The sequence below is a fragment of the Pleurodeles waltl genome, chromosome 1_2 (genome assembly GCF_031143425.1).
Source record: "Pleurodeles waltl isolate 20211129_DDA chromosome 1_2, aPleWal1.hap1.20221129, whole genome shotgun sequence".
NCBI lineage: Eukaryota > Metazoa > Chordata > Amphibia > Caudata > Salamandridae > Pleurodeles > Pleurodeles waltl.
This window is the reverse complement of record NC_090437.1, coordinates 1,229,773,671-1,229,799,277: the sequence shown is the minus strand read 5'-3', so window position 1 is coordinate 1,229,799,277 and position 25,607 is coordinate 1,229,773,671. Positions and strand designations below refer to the sequence as shown.

Genomic DNA, 25,607 nt, shown 5'->3' with positions numbered 1-25,607 from the left:
ATAGTTATCCTAGCGGATCTTGTCCACACTGAGGGCTGCTGCATGAAACCTGTGCTGCCTGAAGTCTGATCCAGTCACATTTGAACAAATTGTTAACACCTTAAAAAGAGAATCTATGTTCACGTAGTGCATCCAGAATTAAAACTGCAGTCCTTGTATTGCTAGTACAGAACTATATGCAGAGGATAGCGGGGGATATGCGGACTATTAAAAATGATGAAGTTTGTAGGCCAAGTGAGAAGTTCATATTAATAGGAACTCGTGAGTAGGGTTTTGTAAGTGGACTGTTGATGAGCTGGTTCAGTTGCAAGACACCGTTGTGCTCTGTGCTGTTTGTGTGATTTTTCTCTCACTGCTGTTTCTTACTCTTGCAGATCTTAGAGAAGAAGGAAGGATTGTTCAGGAAGCACATGATGGGGAAGCGTGTGGACTACGCGGCACGCTCAGTTATTTGCCCTGACATGTACATAAACACCAATGAGATTGGGATACCTATGGTAAGTAAACATAGTGTGCTCATACCTGCCAATGGCCTTGTTGGTAGGATATTAATATCCATGTTGCATACATGTGTCACATGATATGGCAGTACCGTGGGGCATTGTAAAGATTACCAATGCTGTACATCTGGGGATAGTATTCATCTTATGGAGAATGTGAATCCGCAAGGGGCCTGTGTACTGTATCAAATGTTTTCTGTAGTCTATTAGGAGCAGTGGCGCCTGGCGCTGTAGTTCCTCTGGGTGTGTTGGCTACAGAGCCTTCATAGACAAAGTCTCATACTTCTGTTTGACATAATGCTGCTTTGGTCTCCATGGACCAACGCTCCTACCACCAAGTACAACTGGGATGACAACAACTTAGCTAAGATTTTAACCTCTACTACATTAAGAAGTAATATAGGGTGGTACGAGGCACAGTCATGAGATGTTTTATTTAGTTTGAGGATAACTTAAATATTGCACAGCGAAGGTCATCAGGTAGTTGGCCTGAGTCATCCATCGAGATGTAAAGATTGAGTAGGTGGTGTGTCAGTATCGATGAAAACCTTATAAAATCTTTCCACGTGAAAGCTATTGAGCCTTAGGGTCTTGTGAGAGGGCGAGGCCATTATTGTCGTCTGTCTCCCCTCCTGCGTTAGTTGGGTGTCTAGCGATTAACGTCTGCCGCCGAAAGGGCCCGAAGGGAGATGCCTTTTATTATGGGATGCATCTGCCCAAGTAATTGGTTGAGGAGGGGGAGTACGTTCACGGTGAAGATCAGCTTAATAGTCAGCAAATATTTCAGGGGACCTTGGGATTGGCAGACCATATGTCCCTTAGGTGTGTAGACCGAGTGCATTATCCTAGTCCCTTCCTCTTTTTGAGCTGGTCAGTATAGAGGTCTGCTGGCCTCATTTCCATGTTCGTATTTGGAACTTGGACATTGTCCTAGCCTTTATAGCTGTATCTAATAGCTTATGTTTGAGGGTTGTATGTAACTCTTCGAGGAGCTCCTTAGTTTCTTCTCGTCAACCTGAGGCCAGTGTGTGCTCAGGATTTGAGGATCTGTGCCTCCAATTCTTTGACCTCCTGCTCCTTGTTTCTTTCTTTTTCCCTTACTAGGGAGAGAGCCATACCCCATATCACTGCTTTAAAGGCATCCCAGGGGCTAATCTAATAGGACACCAAAGGTATATTAAGATCAAACTATGCTTCGATTATTTCACAAATGGATTATGTGAAACCCTTTTTTTTCCAACCACAGTTGTTCATCTACCTAATGCCCCAGGTGCCACCTAAGGAGGAGTTGAGATTCATTGTAATCAGGGAGTGATCTGAGAGATCTCTAGGAAGAATGTGGATACCGGTCGCACAATCAATACATGTTGCTGGGACGAATAGTAGTCTATTCTCGAGTTACAGTTATGTGATTAGTAATCCGTGTATTATCAGTAATCAAAACGCCAGGCATGCCATACATCGATCACACTCATAGAAGCTACCTACTTTGCAAGGGAGTGAGGGCTTTTAGCTGCTGTGCGTGAGTCTTTGTCCAGGGTATTATCCATTAGTGTGTTAAAGTCCCCCAAAAATAGCAAGGCCCCCTCTGCAGCATATAGCAGTTCAGCTGCCAATGCCTTAAGTGTGCTGGCTTCTAGCGAGGGGAAGCATAAACACTGGAGGGCATCCATAGGGAGCCCTTCAGTTTTCCTGCTACTATAACAAATCTACCCAGCTCCTCTGTGCGTGTTTTGGTGACGGCAAGGGTAATCACCACCCCTCAAGAGCCCTTAGTGTAGCCTACATGGTAGACTCTTGAATAACCATATTTCTCGAGGGAAAGGCATCTGATGCCCAGGAGATGAGTTTCTTGAATAAGGAGAACTTCAGGTGATTGTCTTTTAACGTATGTGAGGACCACCTCTCGTTTGATTTTATTAAGGAGCCTGTTAACATTCAGCGATATGATTTTGTGCTGCCCAAGAGTTGTGTTAAGTGGCATCTCTACATACAAAGAATCTTGGATTTAAATATGCTTAGTGCCCACTTCAACCATATAACACAATTAAAATAAGTAAAAGAACAATCCTCATTCCCTACACTTCCACCCCAGTAGCATTTTCCACCCAACTTAATGGTAACACCCAACCAAACTAGCAAATACCCTATGCAGTGATAAACATGGGGTGACGCCTCTTAGTCAGGTATCGAAAGCCAATGCAGACCATTCATACGGAGTACGAAGGGGGGCAGCGCAGTGTGTGTACCTCCCTTTAGGGGCTCTGAGTGGCCATCACCCCGAGTATCTCTAGAGTGTGTCCCTTGGTCGCAATTCTGGGCTGCCACGACATGTTTCTGTTCCAGATTGCCTCTGCCCCAGCCACATTATCTTTGACATGATCAGGCGGAGACTCAAAGATTATCATCCACTTCTAGTCGTTGCTCTGATTTTCGTGGTAAAAGAGGTCTTTCTTCCAGCCATTCCCACCTTCTATCTGGATGAGCAAAGTTCAGAGTGGTCTCCTTATGGATGTCTTTTAGCTTACCCGGATACAGCAAAATATATTTAAGCTCCAGTGCACTGTTTTTTTTTTTTTGTTAGGGTTGAGCCTGTGAGTGCAATGCGCGAGTGCATGCGTCTCGCTTGGGAGACACTCTTGTGTTCAGTAAGGGGCTTGGAGGCCGCCTGTCGCTCACCATTTGTTGGTTTGTGTGGCACTCTTCTTTACAGCCTCGTAATTCGTCGAGGCATGTCCGGCATCATTTCCGTTCCTCTCTGTGGAGCAGGGATCAAGCACTAATTGATTTCAACTTAAGTAGTGCCCGTCTGCTGCTCCCGACCTGATTGAGGTACTATTTTGTTCTAACTTCCAGTGCCCTGCAAACAGAAGGCTTGTGACTGGCAAAAACGTGCCCTGCAGGACAAACAAAATTGCAAAGTTTTTTTATTTTTTAAAGCAAACTTTATTTTATTTTGTTTAGTCGTTTTTTTCTCAGTTTCCACTTGTTTTTATATTTTTTGCTTTTGCTCGTAGGTGCTGTTGTCAAAAGATGCCAACTTGTTCAAAGTGTGCGAGACTCATTGTATTGCAAATGCTTGTTTGACTTGTTTCTACAATCTCCTCTCCCACTGCACCAGCTTAGTGTAATCAGGAATGATGAGAATTCTGCGCGAGTCCTATTTAACTTCTCCTTTTTCCCTTGCCGTGCTGCGAACCAAGTCTCTTTCTCTATGATTCAGGAAGCGGGTGATGGGTGGTCCGGGGGTAGCACCAGGTCGGCTTTTGATGTTGATACATGGAGAGATCTGATCTGCGGGCAGAAAGGTGCAAAGCCCAGTCTCCAGGAACTTTTCTGGTTGTGGGCCTTGCCCTCAGGGAAACCTGTAAAGCGCAAGTTATTCCATCTGGAGCAGCCCTTTGCGTCCTCAAATCTGGCTGCCTCTTCTCGTGTGGTGCTTTGTAACTTCTACAGTGTGCAGCGTAGGGCCTTGACCGTGTCCTCCAGTGAGGAGATGTGGTTCTCGGCCTCAGTTACTCCACCAGTACTATTATGTAGATCTTGTCAGAGGATGGCCACGTCTGCGCCCACCTCACCAATGTTCTCTTCTAAGGCCAGACTGAATGGCCCGCAGAATAGTCCCTATATTAGAGCAGACTCCCTCCCTGCAGTCATCATGTGTTTTTGGCTCAGCTGCAGTGGCAGAGCCACCAGTGGGTTCCGTCAGGCTGGATAGGTTTAGCAAATCTGTCCATTTTGCCCAGTTTGGAGGCACTTTGGTCCTAGACCATCGTGTGGGCTTTATGGTGTATTCGCATTTGAGCCCCTCCGAGTATTGGGCCTAATGTATCCCCCCAGCAGACCTGCCAGTCCCTTAAAGAAGGGCGCTTTAGAGAAACTCCTCAGCTCCCCGAAGGCAGTAACTCAGTCTAAGGAGCACTGATTCGCGGCTTTGGTCGCCCCCAGGTTCTCTCAGCAGTGAGCACTGGCCCCCAGTATCTCCTCCCGGGGACAGCAGGCCCCGCACTGCGCAAACTGACCTCCCCGTCAAGATCGGAGGCAGTAATCCCCGACCGTGGCAATGGAGAAGCCCTCGTCCGGACCCCAAAGGCAGCACCACGGACCTGGACGCAGTAAGAACTGCACACAAGGAGACAGGTCGGACACACACCTATCTAGAGCAGGAGCCCCAAGTCCAGGAGTCTCCCAGAAGTCATCTGCCTTTTACATTTCACTGCAGCCGTGCTTGGCTATACTGCGGCCTCCGGCTTGAGCCCTGCCCCTCTGCCCCAAAAATTCAGGCAGTACAGGATCCCGGCCGGTTCCGATGGCTGTTCTGCTCCGGGGGATGCCCTGGGCAAATGCGGGCGGCGAACATCTGCCAGGTGTGTCTACAGCAGCAGGATAATGGAGGATATTGCGCATGAACGCCAATTCACCAAAAGTCCAGGGGTAGCGGAAGTGACATCACACACAATCGCACATATGCACACCCTCTCACATAAACACTCACCTGCAATGCATGCACACAACATACATTTAAAAGCATGTTTTACTTACCTCAACTGCTAGGGATGGTCATATTCTAGCTAATTGTGCTCCATTTGTATTATACTAAAAGTGAATAATATAGTGTTTTTCACTATTAGTGTAATAAAAGCTGATAAAAAGAAAGGCGATTGCAGCCCCAACCGATGTCCATTAGGGCAAGCTGCCCCTGTGTTCCTGGCACTGAATTTACCACCACTGAGGCCAGGGGTCGCAAATGCAGTGCAGGGTTTGCAAGGGGCAAGCCAGGGTCGCAGCTGTGCCCCTTGGTGACCCCTAAATGACTTCCATATATTGCGGTGTCCATCCAGGAACTCTGCAGTTATGCAGCCGCCATGTTGCGCTGCCAAGGAGTGGGAATCTCATTTTTTTAATTAACCTGAAGGACACCACGTAAAGCCCGAATGCACCTTGTGATAAGCATTTCATGAAAAACTGCCAATAACGCCCCCAATGCATTGCAGTCTCTGTCTGGTGAATACTCGTCTTTTAATTTTCTCTCAGATGCTGTCGCTGCTGCTGTACCATTGCAGTTCTCGTAACCTTTCATTTTTTCGACGCAGTTCCTTAATTATTCAAGGAAGTGACGGGCCCTACGTGCTTAAGCAATGGCCAATGTAGACTCATAACCCCCCATTCCAAGATGGCAATTAGATAGACCTACATATCTGGTGTGCCCGTGTAAAGCCTCGGCCTAACCTTCATTGCCTTGCAGTGGATTCTCAATGAAATATTAACAAGGCATGGAACCACGCTCCTCGTGTATCCCGCCGCGCTGCCCTCTCTGTGGTACACCCAGTCCCACGATGTGCATTTAGATTTTTTTTCACGCTGTGGCACGTTTGCCAGGCCTATGGTTTCTAAATGTGAAAACAGTGTCATTTGACAGGCACTTTGTACGTAGCTTCTGCGTCGCTGATGCGCAGTGGCGCTGTTTGGACTTTCCGTGCAAAGGCTTCTAGTTGTGCCTGTTGAGTCGTGCGTTGTCCTCAGTGGCGCAAGCATCATGATATTTGATGGATGAACGCTCATCAGACAGGGAGACCTGTTGACTGGGACTGTGTTTTGATGAATTCATGTTAAGTTATTTAAGAAGATCTCTGCGTTAGAGTTACTTTTTCTGTAAACCTTTAGCACTAAACCACGCCGGTCACGTGAAGCATGTTGTAGTTGGGAGTAGATAGTTGTCCCTGGGCAAGAAGGTTTTTTCGCCATTTGGTAACCGCCCGTGTGACAACTCATGGGCGTGGTTTACAGGCAGCAATCCCTATTCTGCTAAAGTGACATTAACAAATTATATGAGTATATTTGGTATGTTGCGCCCATGGTTTTCATGAGGGTGAGTAAAGTACATTACGTATGTCGCCCGTGCTCATGGCCCGTTATAGGCCTTTACAGAGCACAAAAATATAATTTTTGAAAGTATGATGATTACGCAGACTTTACGATGTTTAGCTCATGACAAAGAATCACTCAGAGTGCGACGCACGAGGCAGTAGATGTCACCCTCAACCAGCCATGCAGATCTCTCATAAACCAAACCGGAAGCTTGGCAGCTGTTCAATTGTGGTTAACTCCCTCTGGTACCCAGAATCTCGCATCCCCTGTGTGCGAGATGCAGAGGCAATCTGACGTGTGGGCGGCAGGGGGCAGCAGAGACCTGCGTACCGCGACCTTGCAAACATCCTCTACTGTTCGGCCTTTATGCAGGACTGTCGCAGAGCCCCGCAAGGCTCCTCGTGTGCGTGACACTGCAGAAACCGCAAGGATCACGCGCCGGCGCTACTCACGTGTGCTGGGTGTACCGTTGAGTTCTTGCCTTTGAACGGGGCTCGGTGTATGTAGCGTCTCTGGTTCTTTATCGAACAAGTTCTTAGAGTAAAGGCGGGGGGGGGGGGGGGTTATAGTAAACATACTAGGAGGCGACAGCTACGACCGCCTCCTCGGCTTTAGTTTACTGCATTTAGAATTGAAATGAGAGTTCTAGAGGGTGGGCTACCCAAGAGGGTGGGCCAACCAAGGATTCCCCTGATCCACGCAAGGCCATTCAGAACTGAAAAGCAAAGATTTTTCACCATCATTTTTCAAATGGACGTGCATCTCCATGCTCCCCCTTATCGTTTATTTTAATGATTAGCACATATGACACCTTCAGGCCTGGGGAGAGGTGTGAAGTCCACAGAGTTTAGTACCTGCTACTGCGATGCACAAATCACCATGCTGAAAACTAAATTAAGTTTCTCTGCTTATTGCACCGTATTTTTAAACTTCAATCCTTTGCAAAGAAGAAAGCTGGCAACGTTTTTTAAAAACACGAAAAGCTTTAATCTGGTCCTGTATGGCGGCAGAAACCTTTCTGTTGCTGCTCGTGGCCTAAGGAAGCACTGTGCCCATCTGTTTTTTTTCTTTAGCTGTGCTTTTATTCAGTAGTTAAACATGATCCTTGCTTTTCTTACGTCATCTGATGGTGTTAATGTGTTTGCTTCTGTAAGCTTTTTGTTTGCGAGAAACCTTCTGCTTCCTTTATTCTTTCACCTGTGTTAGGAGTTTCACTAATGTGGCATTGTGTGTTTTTTTTCCTTTGTATTCGTGGAACTCTTTTGCTCTTTGGTTGTCTCATCCACACGGCTTGCAAGGCCTTACCTCACCCCCTGTGCAATACATATGACGCTTCTCGTTTATTAGAAGCTTGTTTATCTCGATGTAAGCTCCTGTGTAACCCCCTCCTGACAACAAGAGTCATACCATGCTCCCTCCTGTGTGCTTAGGCAGTCTGCCAGTGTGGTTCAGTGCTGCACTTGATCTGAACTGCACATGCACCTACTGTACACGAGCCAAGCTGCTTGTGTTTTTTTCCAACCCTGGCCAGGGCCTGCATGTCTGTGATACCTGGTGGAGCTTTGTTTCAGATCTGCAATGTTGGGTAACAATCTATCTAGGGATTACAGAAGTTTGTGGCCACCAAAGACTACATAATTCATTCGGTGACCTAGCAAAGAAACACAGCTAACACTGTAAACTAACCCTTTTGTTTATTGTTGGTTTTAATGTTGTTCACTGGATCAGTAACTCTGTCTCGCGAAGGATAAGTAAGCAATCTTTTTTGTAATAAGAGCTTCTTATATATATTTTTAGTGTTGTAAAAGTGGCCACATAAGATTACAATAGTGGCTAATGCAAGCCTTGATCGCTTCAGTGCATCAGGCAGAGTGCCAGCAGTAAAGTAAATAGAAAGGGCTTGGTCAGTTTGAAATTTCTCTACCAAGGTAATACATAGCAGCCATAACTCCATGCCTCTGGCACTAAACCTGTGATAATTCTCCCAATGTCACGTGATTATCACTCAAATATTAGCTTTAAATATATTTTGGATGATATTCAACAATTTTTCCTCCAAACGTTAGCCCATGCATTCTGAAAATACACACATTTTTGTCTCAAATACAAACTCTCAATTTTGGTATACATATGTTAATTTATCCAAGGAAAAGCTTCTAATTTAGTAAGCTGGATTGCACACCAAAGAGCTACTCACAGGTAGCGGCAGAGCTACCAGTAGCTCACGAGCTACCCCTTGGAGAAGCCTGGTATATAACTATTTTAGCAGTCGCTGTCATAAACCTGAATCTTTCCATTTATCACAAGTTTTGCATTGGGAGCAGAGGTGTGATCTTCCCTTGTTGGGTTTTGGGGTTAGGGGTACGGAGGTGGTCGAGGCCTGTGAAGTAAAAAGCGTGCTATGGACTCTAATGCAAGCAGAGAAAATGAGCCCCTACCCACAGTCTGGGCAGTAAAAGAAAACCATATTATGGGCAGAGTCCCCTTTCACCCATTGGAACAGTGCTACTGTATCTCCTGTACTAAAGATATTTCCGGAATCATTATATTCTCAATAAACCACTCCCTCTTCTGACTATTTTTTCTTTGTTTTTCAGTAATGTGGTCTTTGTTTTTGTGTACTCTAGCACCTGTTGTTCTCCCCTTTTGTGTTTCTGGTATACTTATATATCCCCTCCACCTCCATGCCATCCTGTGCTAGATCCCCAACTATGAAACCATCATTCAGTGTTTTTCCCCTTAATGTTTTAATGGTTATTTTTACGCATTTCAGTCCACTATCACCTTTCTAAATGTTGTATTCTTTACTTTGTTTTGCCCTAGCCTTTCCTGCTTTTTTATCTTGTTCATTTGTGAAACAAATGTGCCTGTGCAGGTTTAGCAGTCTCCTGTAAAGAAGGCACGTGTTTCCTCTCAGTAGCACAGCGTCATAATTCCTTCCCGGTGGACCGGCAGGTCTCCGCTCCGGGACCCAGGTGACTAGAATGGTAACTCTTACATCTTATTGTTCACTGCTAATTACTAGTTTCTGCTACACAAGTTCTGAGATGTTTGTAACTGCTTCTCCCTTGGGCAGGAGGGCCTGCTGGGACTCAGGCTCAGTGTGTCAAGTAGGAAAACAATGTTCTTCTGTGCTCCTCCCTTCATACATATGGATTAAACCTCCAGCATCAGGGTTCCTCGGTTTTCCTATAACCGCTTTACCTGGGACTTTCAGGTGACCATTGGAAATGTATCCAGAAAAAAACTGTATCCAATGTCCTTAAGCTCTGCAACTCCAGCACTTGATTGCTCCAGTACTGTGTAGAACCAGGAAAACGCCTGCACGTCACCCAAGGTTCAGCTTTGTCCATGGGAGACCCACAGGATTATTTGACATCTCAAAGAGGAAAACATCTTATCCCTAACCAAGAATTTAATCAAAACTTAATTATTGTGCAATGCATATTTACTGCATATTATTTTAGAAGCTAAGGAGGGTAGCAGGAGATCAGCCCAGTGCCTGCATGCTATTAAACAGCTGTGTCAATTTCAAATATTGACTGGTGGTAAAGGTTGTGTGTACTATAGGGTTGAATTAGAAGTGCACTCTATCTGCTCGCAGGTCAAACTATACAGACATTTTTTATATAGTTTCTGTAATCAGGTTAAAGAGACTGACATTTGGGCTTCCCTATACACTTTCTATAATATGGGTTAAACTCCTGTAAGTCTGAAGAGAAATGGAAACTACTTTTACCTTTAATATATCCTTTTAAAACTGTTATGTTTAGCAAAGCATTTGTGTAGGTCTGTTCCTCCATCTAGACACAAGATCTAATTTGGGTAGATCTTGGGAAGCTTGACTTCAGCAAGTCTGCTTCTTATGAAAGACAAAAATCAATACATTGCACAAAACGAAATATCAATATGGCTTAGCAGTTGTTTCTCTTTTTCGTCTCGTCCATGGTGTCGCTGTTTCACCTTTCATAAGAAAATAGTAAAATGTCACAACAGTTCTCTTCTAAGAAGAGCTCGCCATCGTCTTCAAGGACTCCATCAACGTCACCACCTCCACAGAAGACACCCCCCTCGCCGCCGAACACCTGCACTTCCAGATCCACACAGACCCCAGGACCACCCTCAGAGGAACTCTCATCTACAGACCCCCTGGACCTCGCGCCCTCTTCAGCGACTCTATCACTGACTTCATCTCCCCGCACGCCCTTGCCTCGCCAGACTACATCCTCCTCGGTGACCTCAACTTCCACCTGGAACAGAACAACGACCCCAACACCACCGCCCTGCTCGACAACCTCGCCAACCTCTGTCTCAAGCAACTGGTGAACACCCCCACCCACATCGCCGGACACACGCTCGACCCCATCTTCTCCGCCAGCAACCACGTATCCTTCAGCCACTCCTCCGTAATACACTGGACCGACCACAGATGTGTCCACTTCACCTTCCAACGCGAGACTCGCCACCTCCGCACACAATCCATCCCACGCCGACATTGGAACAAAATCCCTGCGGAACAGATCTCTCTACTCTCAGCGACAACCAACCCACCTTCTCCACCGACCCCAACGACGCAGCCCTCAGCCTCACGCACTGGATCACCAACTGCGCAGACAACCTCGCTCCCCTCAGACGCCTCCCAAGACAGACCAACACCAAGAAACCCCTCTGGTTCACAGACACCCTCAAGGAATCTAAAAAAAACTGCCGCACCCTCGAGAAAGCCTGGCGCAAGGACCACACTGCAGATAACATGTCTGCCCTCAAGAACGCTACCCGCGAACACCACCAACTGATCCGCGCCACCAAAAGAAATTCCTTCACAGACAGACTGGACAAGAACACTCACAACAGCAAAGAACTCTTCAACATTGTCAAAGAGCTCTCCAACCCTAACGCCATCGCCATCACGCCCTCACAAGACCTCTGCAACTCCCTCGCCACCTTCTTCCATCGTAAGATCACCGACCTACACGACCGCTTCGGACATCAGACCCAGCCAACCACCATAGAACCTACAACCCCAGCCATCACCCTCAACGCCTGGACTCACATCAACACAGAAGAGACCAAAGCCACCATGAACTCCATCCACTCCGGTGCCCCCTCGGACTCCTGCCCACACTTCATCTTCAACAAAGCCGACGACATCATCGCCCCGCATCTCCAGACCATCATCAACAGCTCGTTTGCCTCTGCCACCTTCCCCGAGAGCTGGAAACACGCAGAAGTCAACGCCCTACTGAAGAAACCTACGGCGGACCCCAGCGACCTGAAGAACTTCCTCCCCATCTTGCTCCTCCCCTTCCCTGCCAAAGTCATAGAGAAGACCGTCAACAAGCAACTTACCAACTTCCTGCAAGACAACAACCTACTCGACCCCTCTCAGTCCGGATTCCGAGCCAATCACAGCACAGAAACCGCCCTCATCTCAGTCACAGACGACATCAGAACTCTGATGGACAATGGAGAAACAGTCACCCTCATCCTCCTCGACCTCTCGGCTGCCTTCAACACCATCTGCAACCGAACCCTAATATCCCGCCTCCGCTCCACCGGGATCCAAGGACAGGCCCTGGACTGGATCACCTCCTTCCTCTCCAACCGCTCCCAAAGAGTCTACCTCCCACCTTTCCGCTCAGACCCCACTGAGATCATCTGCGGCGTCCCACAAGGCTCCTCGCTCAGCCCGACTCTCTTCAATGTCTACATGAGCCCCCTCGCCGACATCGTACGCAAACACAACATCACCTCCTACGCCGACGACACTCAGCTGATACTTTCCCTCACCAAGGACCCCACCAGCGCCAAGACCAACCTGCAAGATGGAATGAAAGACGTTGCAGAATGGATGAAACTCAGCCGTCTGAAACTGAACTCAGACAAAACGGAAGTCCTCATCCTCGGAAACACCCCGTCCGCCTGGGACGACTCCTGGTGGCCCACGGCCCTTGGCACCGCACCAACCCCCTCAGACCACGCACGCAACCTCGGATTCATCCTGGACCCACTTCTCACCATGACCAAACAAGTCAACGCCGTATCATCCTCCTGCTTCCTCACCCTCTGCATGCTCCGAAAGATCTTCCGCTGGATCCCCGCCGACACCAGAAAGACCGTGACCCACGCCCTCGTCACGAGCCGCCTGGACTACGGCAACACCCTATACGCAGGAACCACCGCTAAACTCCAGAATCGCCTGCAGCGAATTCAAAACGCCTCCGCCCGCCTCATCCTCGACATATCCCGCAACAGCCACATCTCCGCCCACCTGAGACACCTGCACTGGCTTCCCGTCAACAAAAGGAACACCTTCCGGCTCCTCACCCACGCACACAAAGCCCTCCACAACAAGGGACCCGAATACCTGAACCGTCACCTCAGTTTCTACACGCCCACCCGTCAACTTCGCTCCGCCAACTTCACACTTGACGCCGTCCCTCGCATCCGCCACACCACGGCAGGTGGGAAATCCTTCTCCTACCTGGCGGCCAAGACATGGAATTCCCTCCCCACCAACCTCAGGACCACCCAGGACCACCTCGCATTCCGGAGGCAACTCAAGACCTGGCTCCTCGAGCAGCAGTAACCCCTTCCCCCTAGCGCCTTGAGACCCTCACGAGTGAGTAGCGCGCTTTATAAATGTTTTTGATTTGATTTGATTTGTTGGGATCTTGTCCTCGGTTGCATATTGTTGTTTTAATTGCGAGCATGCATGGCTTGATCACTTTGTTCATATTTTCCCTGGGATCTGCTACATTCTAAATACTTCACTCACAAAGTGTGATTTTTAGGGCGAGCCTAGGCAGCACGCATGTGCTGTCTGCAAGACATGCTGTAATCAGTGTATGGGCTTTAACCACACCCACTATTGCCATTCGTTCATTTTTGTGCTCGTCTTAAATGCTTCCTTTTTATTGGTGCATGTTTCTAAATGTCACTCCTTTGTGTGCTTAATTCCCCCCAGGCGATTTCACTAAGAGAACAGTTTTGTTAAACATCACACTACTTCACATGTCCTCCTGTTACATCGTGTGATGGCTCTTCCTCTATCTTCCTGTCTGGGCATTGCAGCCTTAGTGTTCTTTTTTGGTTGTCCACAGCAATGTGTTCACACTGCACAAGTGAAAGCACACCGAAGGTTTCAGGTTTTGTGTGTGATGGCGCTTTGTTCTCTCTCCACTTCGAGCATCGTGATGGTGCTTTGTTCTTGGATCTCTCTCTTTCTCTCTCTCTCTCTCTCTCTCCACTTCGAGCGCACTGATTGTGCTTTGTTTTCGGGTCTCTCTCTCTCTCTCTCTCTCTCTCTCTCTCTCTCTCTCTCTCTCTCTACACCCCGCTCTCTCTACCTCTACTCCTCTCTCTCTCTACCCCCTCTCTCCCTCTACTTCTACCCCCTCTCTCCCTCTACTTCTACCCCCTCTCTCCCTCTACTTCTACCCCCTCTCTCTCTACCTCTACCCCCCTCTCTCTCTACCTCTACCCCCCTCTCTCTCTCTACCTCTACCCCCCTCTCTCTCTACCTCTACCCCCTCTCTCTCTACCTCTACCCCCCTCTCTCTCTCTACCTCTACCCCTTTCTCTCTACCTCTACCCGTCTCTCTACCCCTCTCTCTACCTGTACACCTCTCTCTCTACCCCCTCTCCCTCTATATCTCTCTGCTTTTCTCTCTGTACCTCTACCTCTCTCTCTACCTCTACACCTCTACACCTCCATCTCGCTACACCTCTACCTTTCTCTCTACCTCTCTACCACTACCTCTCTCCCTCTACCGCTCTACATTTCCTCACCTCTACTTCTGTCTCCCCCCACCTTTCTCTACCTCTGCCTGTCTACCTTCCTCCACCGCTACCTCTTCCTCCCTCGAACAACCTCTCCACCTCCCTATACCTCTACCTCTCTATCGCTGTCTACACGTCTACTTCTCTGCATCTCTAACTCTCTACACCTCTACCGCTCTGTACCTCTACCCCTCTTCTCTCTCTCTCTCTCTCTCTCTCTCTCTCTCTCTCTCTCTCTCTCTCTCTCTCTCTCTCTCTCTCTCTCTCTCTCCATCTCTCCATCCATCTCTCTCTACCCCTTTCCCTATCCCCCTTTCTCTACCTCTATCCCTCTTTCTACCTCTAGCTCTCTCTCTACCTCTACCCCACCTCTCTACCTTTACCCTACCTTTACCCCTATCCCTCTACCTCTCTACACCTCAACCTCTCTCCCTCTCTCTCTACCTCTATCCTCCCTCCCTACCTCTACTCTCTCTACCTCTACCACTCTCTCTACCTCTAACTTTCTCTCTCTACAACTATACCGCTCTAGATCTACACCTCTAACTCTCTACCACTCTCTCTCTACCTCTCCCCTCCCCTCTCCCTCTCTTTCTCTACCTCTTTACCCCTCTACCTCTACCTCTCTCTCGCTCTCTCTCTACCTCTACCTCTCATCCTCTCTAACCTCCCCCTCTACATCTCTCTCTCTGTCCCCACCCCGCACTTACTGATTGTGACACAGCGGGCAGTTGTATGTCATTCAGAAAGCATACCGGTAGTCTAACACAATGAGCTTGCTAATGCTCTGAACATTTATAATTTCAATACGTGTGAGTGCGCGCCATGCACATATCCAGGGGTATTTTTTTGCTTCTAGTGGCAATGCGAGATGCTAAACAATAACACAATAGAAATGCAAAAATAGTGCATTCACATCTAAAATGTGAGCGCTATTGGCTGTGCCAATGCTTGTTGTGGTTTCGTGTAACTCAGTAGAGCAGATTTTGAGATATTTGTGTTTAAACAAAGGTGTTTGACGGGCTTCAAAGGGTTAAACAGATGTCTTGTCAGGTGGCTCTGAGGACTCTGACCCGGCCCGTGGACCTCATCAGTCTGAATGGCTATTTGCAACCGGAGATCTTTGTTGCAGTGTCTTTACAGGATGTTAGCCACCAGGGCCTGCATATTGAAAAAAATGTGCTGGGGGAATAAGAGGTCACAGAAGCATCTCTTGTGCCCCCCACGAGGATGCAGAGGACAGAGGGAGCAGCCACTGTCCTTAAAAACAAGCAGTTGTTATTCTGTGTGATTTGTGGTCCTGTGCCTTGATTTGCAAACCCTCTTCTCAGCCAAGCTCTATGCGCAGAACCTGTTAAAAATGGCTGCAGACCAGGTACATCAGTTGCACTGTGAAGGGGGCTCGGGAAGTACTTGGCTGCAGACAGACAATGTGCCCATTCCAACTATACATTTTAATATTGCCTCTAACATTGTCCATACATGAGGATTTTCCAAACAAACATACAAGGAGACCTTCTCTAGGATTCAGGCCACTGTCCGGGTACATATATTGGGCTTCCCCAGGAGGTATGGGAGAAGAGTCAAGGTTAATCAAGTGTGGTTTGAGAGGGGACACAAGAAATGTTTGTGGTGGTACAAAAACAATATAAAACCCTTATCTATAAAGCTTCTCAAGAACTTACGCACTTTACGGAAATATGTGTAGTAGAGTAGAATTTGCAAGTTGAAATACTGACTGGCAAAATAATGGTGGCAAAAGAGACTATTCAGTATGCTATTTAAATTCAGAAATCTTTTATCTGCAGGAACCACACATTGTCCTTTATAAAGCTTACTTATTGAAATGCAGTTGGTTGAAAACACAGATTGCAGAGTGCAAGGCTAGGTGCACAAGAAGAATTGCTATTTCTGTAAAAAGAAAAAAAGGCTTCATGTAAGATTACATCCTTATATTAGGATCTTGCTGGCTCGTGCGCAATGGCTTCTACAGACATGCTTCACGGTATATTACGTTTGTGTTGCAAAGTGATTTCTTTTTGTATGATGACCTCCAGTTTTTCATATTTTCAGAAAGGTATCTGTTACCTACCCGAAGCTGCTGGGGGCTAATTTGCTTTAGCTCTCCAGCAACTGACCAGCCGGTGCTTGTCCTGAATTAGGTGTGAATTCAAAAACACCCACAAATATTGCAATCTTCGTACGCAAAATATGATAAGCACCAGAGTCGTTGTTTATGTTAGCATATGCTGATTCCTGCGCAATTAACCTCTTAAATGCGGGCGTCGGCCACTGGCCGACGCCCACACACCCTCCCTGGTGCGGGTCACGACCAGTGGCCGACACCAGGAAGGGCATTAATAAATCCTCGGGTGCGTCGCACCCGAGGATTTATTTTTTATTTTTTTTCCCCCCCCGGGAGACACGGAAGCTACCGTGTCTCCCCCCGCCCCCCACCCGCCCCTTTGTGACGTCAGCGCGCCGCGAGGCGCGCTGATGTTGCAAAGGTGTTTTCCCCATGAAAGCAGGAAGCAGCCTTGCGGCCGCTTCCTGCTTTCATGGGGAAAACGGCCTTTTTCACGTTCGGGAAGGCCTCGTAAGAAAGGGGAGAGTCTCCCCTTTCTTACGAGGCCTTCCTGAAAGTGTTTCCTGGCCCCCGATCGCAGCACAGCTGCGATCGGGGGCCAGGAAACACTTTCAGGAAGGCCTCGTAAGAAAGGGGAGACACTCCCCTTTCTTACGAGGCCTTCCTGAAAGTGTTTCCTGGCCCCCGGTCGCAGCTGTGCTGCGATCGGGGGCCAGGAAACACTTTCAGGTTTCCTGGCTCCCCCGATCGCAGCACAGCTGCGATCGGGGGGGTCAGGAAACATTTTGAAAAGGCCTCGTAAGAAAGGGGAGACTCTCCCCTTTCTTACGAGGCCTTCTGAAACTGTTTCTGGCCCCCGATCGCAGCTGTGCTGCGATCGGGGGCCAGAAACAGTTTCAGAAGGCCTCGTAAGAAAGGGGAGAGTCTCCCCTTTCTTATGAGGCCTTCTGAAACGGTTTCCTGGCCCCCGATCGCAGCACAGCTGCGATCAGGGGCCAGGAAACCCCACTAGACACCAGGGATTTCACTTTTGGGGGGCAGCCCCCCCCCGGAAAACGGGCCGCCCCCCCCCGGATAATTTTCCTAAAAAAATAAAAAGGTAGGTGCCCCCTGGGGAGGGGGGGGGGGGGGGCGCGATCTCTTCAAAAAAAAAATAAAAAAAAATAAAAAATGAAATGACAGGGGGTCGCCCGTAGGCAGGGTGACCCCCTGTGGGGGCAATTTTTTTTTTTAGATGTTGTAGGGTTTCCCTGGGGGCCATTTTGGCCCCCAAGGAAACCATACAACAACTAAAAAAAAATATATGTATATATCTATATATATATATCTATGTAGATAGATATATCTAGGTACATGGATATATCTATAGATATATCTATGTAGATATATATTTATATATATATATATATAGGTAGATCTGTATCAAAGAGATTTATAAAGCGCGCTACTCACCTGTGAGGGTCTCAAGGCGCTGGGGGGGGGACGGGGGGGAGGGAAAGGGGCTAGGAGGTTCACTGTTCAAAAAGCCAGGTTTTGAGGCCCTTCCTGAAAAGAAGTAGGTTTTGGGTCTTGCGAATGTGGGTTGTGAGTGCGTTCCATGTTTTGGTTGCAATGTAGGAGAAGGATCTGCCCCCGGTGGTGGTGTGTTTGATGCTGGGGTCAGAGGCGAGAGAGAGGTCAGCTAAACGGACGTTTCGTGTGGGGGTGTGGAAGGTGACTCTCGTTGATGTAGGCAGGGCCTGTGTTGTGGAGTGATTTGTGTGTGAGGATGAGGATCTTGAAGGTGATCCTTTTGTCAATGGGGAGCCAGTGGAGGGATTTGAGGTGTGGAGAGATGTGTTCGTGTCGGTGGAGGTCGAGGATGAGTCGTGCTGCTGAGTTCTGGATGCGTGTAGTTTGCACTTGAGTTTTAGAGTGGTGCCGGCGTAGAGGGCGTTTCTGTAATCAAGCCTGCTGCTGATGAGTGCGTGAGTGACAGTTTTTCTGGTCTCTGTGGGGATCCATTTTAATGTTTTTCAGTATACGGAGTTTGTTGAAGCATGAGGAGGTAAGAGCGTTGATTTGTTGGGTCATAGAGAGGGAGGAGTCTAGGATGATGCTGAGGTTGCGTGCATAGTTGGCGGGGGTGGGTGCAGGGCCTAGCGTGGTGGGCCACCATGGGGGGTCCCAGGTTTTTTTGGTGAGGGCCAAAGAGGATTATTTCGGTTTTGCTTGAGTTGAGTTTCAGGTGGTTGGCTGTCATATATACATCACTTTTGTCAATATGTGTGTGGTTTCCCTGGGGGGAAAAGGGTCCGACTTGTCTAGTGGCAGTTTTAGTGCCATAAAGAAGCGCAGAAGGTTTATATGCCTACTGCAAAGAGCACATCTGTATTTTATGTAAATAGCTGAGTACATTAGTAAAGTCTATGGAGAGATGAAGGGCACTTTTGCTGGGTGGTAATGAGGGAATCCGAGGAGGAGGGAGTGGGAGCACCAATAATGATTGTTGGACTGGGCGCAGGAGGTGCTAAAGACTGTGACGAATGGTATGTGACAAGGTGTTTTTTGAGTGTCTTGAAAGTACGTGCTGATTGAGGGAAGAAGCGCAGGTAAGGTGGCCTCTACTGTTGCACGTATCTCACACACACCATCGATTTTGTGACTGTCTACGTAGGCTAGTGTTTTAGAGCAACAGTTTAGCCAATAGCAGAGATGGCATCTTGATGGATGACTGCTGCCTGCACTCGGGTTATAGAGGACCGCTCTGACATAGGATCAGAGACTGAGACATCAGATACTGAGACAGCATCTGAGGGATAGGACAATGGCGCAGACTCTGGGAGTGATTTTTCAGTCAGAGGAGTCCCATTCGAAAACTCCTCTTCCAGTACATTATGAGGGAGGTGATGAGGACAGTCCTGCTGTCCCTTCGCAAGCTGTTCGTGCAACTGGGTAATAGTGGGTTAGGCCAACCCAGAGAGCAGGTGAATGCGGCGGCAAGCAGAGAGAGAGTGCTCTCTTGGGAGCTCACCAATTTAGTTCAGCCCCAAATTCCACCACCCAAATCATATTGTGGAGACATCAAAATTGTCTATGGCAAAACAAACTGGTTTTGTAAGGCAGGCACCTGTGTTTTTGGTCCTGGATTCGGCGGCCATATAGAGAAACACACTAAACCCAAACATTTCTGGAAACTAGACATTCGGGGGAGTCCACAGAGGTGTGACTTGTGTGGATTCCCCAAAGTTTTCTTACCCAGAATACCCTGCAAAGCTGAAATGTTGAGAAAAAACTCTATTTTTCTCGCATTTCTGTCACACAAACTACAGGAATATGCTGGGATCCACAACATTCCTACCACCCAGTGACTCCTCACCTGTCCTGATAAAAACACTACCCCACTTGAGTGCCTACACCTAGTGCCTGTGTCAGGAATGGATCACCCCAGGGTCAACAGCTGCCTATCGTAAGGACCAACATTGACCGTTGTGTGATCTATTCCTGTCGCAGGCACCAGGCCTAACCACACAAGTGAGGTATCATATTTATCGGGAGACTTGGGGGAACGCTGGGTGGAAGGAAATTTGTGGCTCCCCTCAGATTCCAGAACTTTCTGTCACCGAAATGTGTGGAAAACGTGGTATTTTAGCCACATTTTGAGGTTTGCAAAGGATTCTGGGTAACAGAACCTGGTCCGAGCCCCACAAGTCACCTCATCTTGGATTCCCCTGGGTTTCTAGTTTACAAAAATGTGCTGGTTTGCTAGGTTTCCCCAGGTGCCGGCTGAGCTAGAGGCCAAAATCCACAGGTAGGCACTGTTTTCTATGAAAAAATGTGATGTGTCCACGTTCTGTTTTGGGGCATTTCCTGTCGCGGGCGCTAGGCCTACCCACATAAGTGAGGTATCATTTTTATCGGGAGACTTAGGGGAACGCCGGGTGGAAGGAAATTTGTGGCTCCTCTCAGATTCCAGAACTTTCTGTCACCGAAATGTGAGGAAAACTTGTTTTTTTAGCCACTTTTTGAGGTTTGCAAAGGATTGTGGGTAACGGAACCTGGTCCGAGCCCCGCGAGTCACCCCTCCTTGTATTGCCCTAGGTCTCTAGTTTTCAGAAATGCACAGGTTTGGTAGGTTTCCCTAGGTGCCGGCTGAGCTAGAGGCCAAAATCTACAGGTAGGCACTTCTCAAAAAACACCTCTGTTTTCTTCCAAAAATGTTGATGTGTCCACGTTGCGCTTTGGGGCGTTTCCTGTCGCGGGCGCTAGGCCTACCCACACAAGTGAGGTATCATTTTTATCGGGAGACTTGTGGGAACGCCGGGTGGAAGGAAATTTGTGGCTCCTCTCAGATTCCAGAACTTTCTGTCACCGAAATCTGAGGAAAACTTGTTTTTTTAGCCACTTTTTGAGGTTTGCAAAGGATTCTGGGTAACAGAACCTGGTCCGAGCCCCGCGAGTCACCCCTCCTTGGATTGCCCTAGGTCTCTAGTTTTCAGAAATGCACAGGTTTGGTAGGTTTCCCTAGGTGCCGGCTGAGCTACAGGCCAAAATCTACAGGTAGGCACTTCTCAAAAAACACCTCTGTTTTCTTCCAAAAATTTTGATGTGTCCACGTTGCGCTTTGGGGCGTTTCCTGTCGCGGGCGCTAGGCCTACCCACACAAGTGAGGTATCATTTTTATCGGGAGACTTGGGGGAACGCCGGGTGGAAGGAAATTTGTGGCTCCTCTCAGATTCCAGAACTTTCTGTCACCGAAATCTGAGGAAAACTTGTTTTTTTAGCCACTTTTTGAGGTTTGCAAAGGATTCTGGGTAACAGAACCTGGTCCGAGCCCCGCGAGTCACCCCTCCTTGGATTGCCCTAGGTCTCTAGTTTTCAGAAATGCACAGGTTTGGTAGGTTTCCCTAGGTGCCGGCTGAGCTAGAGGCCAAAATCTACAGGTAGGCACTTCTCAAAAAACACCTCTGTTTTCTTCCAAAAATTTTGATGTGTCCACGTTGCGCTTTGGGGCGTTTCCTGTCGCGGGCGCTAGGCCTACCCACACAAGTGAGGTATCATTTTTATCGGGAGACTTGTGGGAACGCCGGGTGGAAGGAAATTTGTGGCTCCTCTCAGATTCCAGAACTTTCTGTCACCGAAATCTGAGGAAAACTTGTTTTTTTAGCCACTTTTTGAGGTTTGCAAAGGATTCTGGGTAACAGAACCTGGTCCGAGCCCCGCGAGTCACCCCTCCTTGGATTGCCCTAGGTCTCTAGTGTTCAGAAATGCACAGGTTTGGTAGGTTTCCCTAGGTGCCGGCTGAGCTACAGGCCAAAATCTACAGGTAGGCACTTCTCAAAAAACACCTCTGTTTTCTTCCAAAAATTTTGATGTGTCCACGTTGCGCTTTGGGGCGTTTCCTGTCGCGGGCGCTAGGCCTACCCACACAAGTGAGGTATCATTTTTATCGGGAGACTTGGGGGAACGCCGGGTGGAAGGAAATTTGTGGCTCCTCTCAGATTCCAGAACTTTCTGTCACCGAAATGTGAGGAAAACTTGTTTTTTTAGCCACTTTTTGAGGTTTGCAAAGGATTCTGGGTAACAGAACCTGGTCCGAGCCCCGCAAGTCACCCCTCCTTGGATTCCCCTAGGTCTCTAGTTTTCAGAAATGCACAGGTTTGGTAGGTTTCCCTATGTGCCGGCTGAGCTAGAGGCCAAAATCTACAGGTAGGCACTTTGGAAAAAACAGCTGTGTTTTCTATAAAAAAAATAGGATGTGTCCATGTTGTGTTTTGGGGCATTTCCTGTCGCGGGCACTAGGCCTACCCACACAAGTGAGGTATCATTTTTATCGGGAGACTTGGGGGAACACAGAATAGCAAAACAAGTGTTATTGCCCCTTATCTTTCTCTACATTTTTTCCTTCCAAATATAAGAGAGTGTGTAAAAAAGACGTCTATTTGAGAAATGCCCTGCAATTCACATGCTAGTATGGGCACCTCGGAATTCAGCGATGTGCAAATAACCACTGCTCCTCAAAACCTTATCTTGATCCCATTTTGGAAATGCAAAGGTTTTCTTGATACCTCTTTTTCACTCTTCATATTTCAGCAAATGAATTGCTGTATACCCAGTATAGAATGAAAACCAACTGCAGGGTGCAGCTTATTTATTGGCTCTGGGTACCTAGGGTTCTTGATGAACCTACAAGCCCTTTATATCCCCGCAACCAGAAGAGTCCAGCAGACAAAACGGTATATTGCTTTCAGAAATCTGACATCGAAGGAAAAAGTTACAGAGTAAAACATAGAAAAATGGCTGTTGTTTTCAGCTCAATTTCAATATTTTTTTATTTCAGCTGTTATTTTCTGTAGGAAAACCTTGTAGGATCTACACAAATGACCCCTTGCTGAATTCAGAATTTTGTCTAGTTTTCAGAAATGTTTAGCATTCCGGGATCCAGCATTGGTTTCACACCCATTCCTGTCACTAACTGGAAGGAGGCTGAAAGCACCAAATATAGTAGAAATGGGGTATGTCCCAGTAAAATGCCAAATTTGTGTTGAAAAATTCGGTTTTCTGATTCAAGTCTGCCCGTTCCTGAAAGGTGGGAAGATAGTGATTTCAGCACCAGAAACCCTTGGTTGATGGCATTTTCAGGGAAAAAACCACAAGCCTTCTTCGGCAGCCCTTTTTTCCCATTTTTTTGGAAAAAACAAAATTTTCACTGTATTTTGGCTATTTTCTTGGTCTCCTCCAGGGGAAACCACCAACTCTGGGTACCATTAGAATCCCTAGGATGTTGGAAAAAAAGGACGCAAATTTGGCGTGGTTAGCTTATGTGGACAAAAAGTTATGAAGCCCTAAGCGCGAACTACCCCAAATAGCCAAAAAAGGGCTCAGCACTGGGGGGGGAAAGGCCCAGCAGCTAAGGGGTTAAACTAAGACCAAGAAATGCTTGAGAAACCTATTAGACCTGATAAAGTGACTTATGCTATTAAAATGGCAAAGAAACAGAACCTTGTGGTCTTACTAATAACCTTTTTAAATCCCTGTATAAGGTTCTTATTCAACGACTACTGAAAGTTTTTCATGATATAGAAACATTGGCAATAGTCCACGTTGCTATAGACAGTTCAATATCGTCGTCATAGGAATAAAGGACAAGGATACATTGAAACATCTCCCTTAGGGACCTGCATCACTGATCAAACACTAGCATTGATAATCGACTCTTTAAATTAATACATTCGGAAGTGCTCAAGGGGTAGCAGGGTATATGCATCGGAGTGAGATTGGTCTAAATGTCTTCTATATTTTCTGCTATTGACGTTGCAGGTACTTTAGGACCAGCATTAGATATGATCAGTTTATAGAGAAAAAGCATTTACGTGTGCAAACTGGAATTATTTGTGGGTTTTACTGACACAGACACATTTTGACAGTTTATCTCACCTGTTAAAGCACTGTACTCCTATGTACCTGCTGCAGTTCAGATGGATAAACATGGACATTTTGTTATAAATCGAAGAACACAACAATTATGTTTTCTTTCGCCCACACTTGATTTCAAGGACCTGGGAATTAGGATTGTGGAAGCTCAAGAAATTCTAGGTTTTCCCATGTGATGCACACTGAGGTGCATAAAGTAAAACTGTATGTGGATAGTTTAGCGATACTCACTACTATGACTAAAAGGCCTTTCGTCTGCTTCCCTGTCATGATTTAAAATTGTAAGAAAGCTACAAAGTTTCTTCAGGCAGACCTTAAGTTTTAGCCATCAACACTATTGTATCGTGCAACTTGTAGTTTTGCTTTTTCTAGTATTTATACATAAAGGCCCCAAATCCCAGCATTTTGTAAGCAGGAAGCGTAAAAGCACAGTCTTAGCTCATTATGTTGCACACGGCAAGTGGTATTATGGCATTTGTGAGCGATAAATCCCATTGATTCTCACAAAATGTGCCTATTGAGAAACCAAAACCAGTGGGTGGACCTTACTACCTTCCAGAACTGTGTGGCACATTTACAACCTGTTTTTTATATTGCTTTGAGTTTGGGTTTTGTTTCATTTTATAAATTTTAATTTGATCTGTGGCACAAGTTGTAAACGTGGCAAACATGCCAAGGGATGCCGGTATTTGTGAGCTGCGTCCAACCAGGTGAGGAGGGCAGAACCCGCTCCATCCACTGTGGCAGGACTGTGGTAGGAGTACTCATTGTCCACTTTCTCCTCTGAATAAATAATTGCCAGGTGCATCTTCGCGTACACTGTCCCAAACATTTAAAGTTACATAGCATAGTTCCTATCGGCTGATTTCCTTAATGTAAGAAGAAGTCCCCACTCGTGAAAAGAAAAACAAAGTTTTATGTGACATGGTCATGGTGCTCAGTTGTCCCTACTATAGATATATCATCACAAAACTTTCCAAAAAAGTTAATTCATCTCAGCTCCTTCCTGGAATGTTTCGGAGTGATCTGTCAAGTGGGGGCCGAGAGAAAAGGTGGGTCCCAAAACTCAAAATCCCCATGCATTTCCCGTAGACGTTTTTGAAAACCTATGGTGATGAAAAACTGCTGAACTGAATTACACCATATTTGGCAGGAAGCTAGATCTTGGTCCAGAAAATGCGCTTTTTGTGATTTGGTGTAATTTTTTTGTTTAGTAGTTTTTGAGGTATTAAGGGTCAATAATATTCGCATATCTAGATGGTTGGATTTGAGAGACTCTCGCAAGAATCCCTCAAACTCAGTTTTAAAAAATGTAGTGTTCTGATTAGGCCATCAGATTTTTTATTTCCCTCGGATCAATTCGCTTACACAGTAGAGATTCTCCCATGGAAGGGAGCGCTCTGAAGAAAAATGTTGCTGACATCCATTAAAGCACTCGGTGACTTGGTGCCCTGTCTTGAAGCTAAAAACTAAAAATAATATAAGTTAGTGGGGTAGGGAAACCCTGCCCCCTAGATCCTAATGAGGGAGTGGGCAAAATATATACTTTAAAAAAAAAATTGTGATCTTGGGAGACTCCTGCGGGACCGCAATGTTAAAAAAACAAAAAAAAAAAAACTTTCGTCCCCCTCCCCTAAAACTAGTGTTTGCACCTGTGAAATGGGGTCTCTGGGGCCTTTTTGACTTGGGAAGGAGGGCCACGCACCTATAATTAGACTTTAGCCCCAGGGAATGGGGTCCCCAGGGCATCTTACGACTCGGGAGGAAGGCTACCTGGCCCCTTCCTCTATTATTATTCGTTGGCTCCAGGGGAGGTGGTCCCTGGGGCCCATCTGGACTCAGAGAGTGGGGGCACACCCTCTCCACTAAAATAAATGTTTTTGGCCCAGGTAGGGGATGGGGTCCCCTGATCCCATTTGGGCTCAGGGAGGGGGTGGGATGCTCATTTGGGCCCCAGG

The 25,607-nt window shown here is 47.1% G+C and overlaps 1 protein-coding gene across 1 annotated transcript in view; it reads left to right on the top strand.

Moving 5' to 3' along the window:
- The window catches only part of POLR1A (RNA polymerase I subunit A), a 361,957-nt gene that overhangs the window by 120,520 nt on the left and 215,830 nt on the right, over positions 1-25,607 (top strand). Inside the window, exon 11 of the mRNA XM_069204279.1 lies at positions 375-497. Within this exon, the coding sequence (XP_069060380.1) occupies positions 375-497 (123 nt within the window). The remainder of the gene's footprint in view (positions 1-374; positions 498-25,607) is intronic.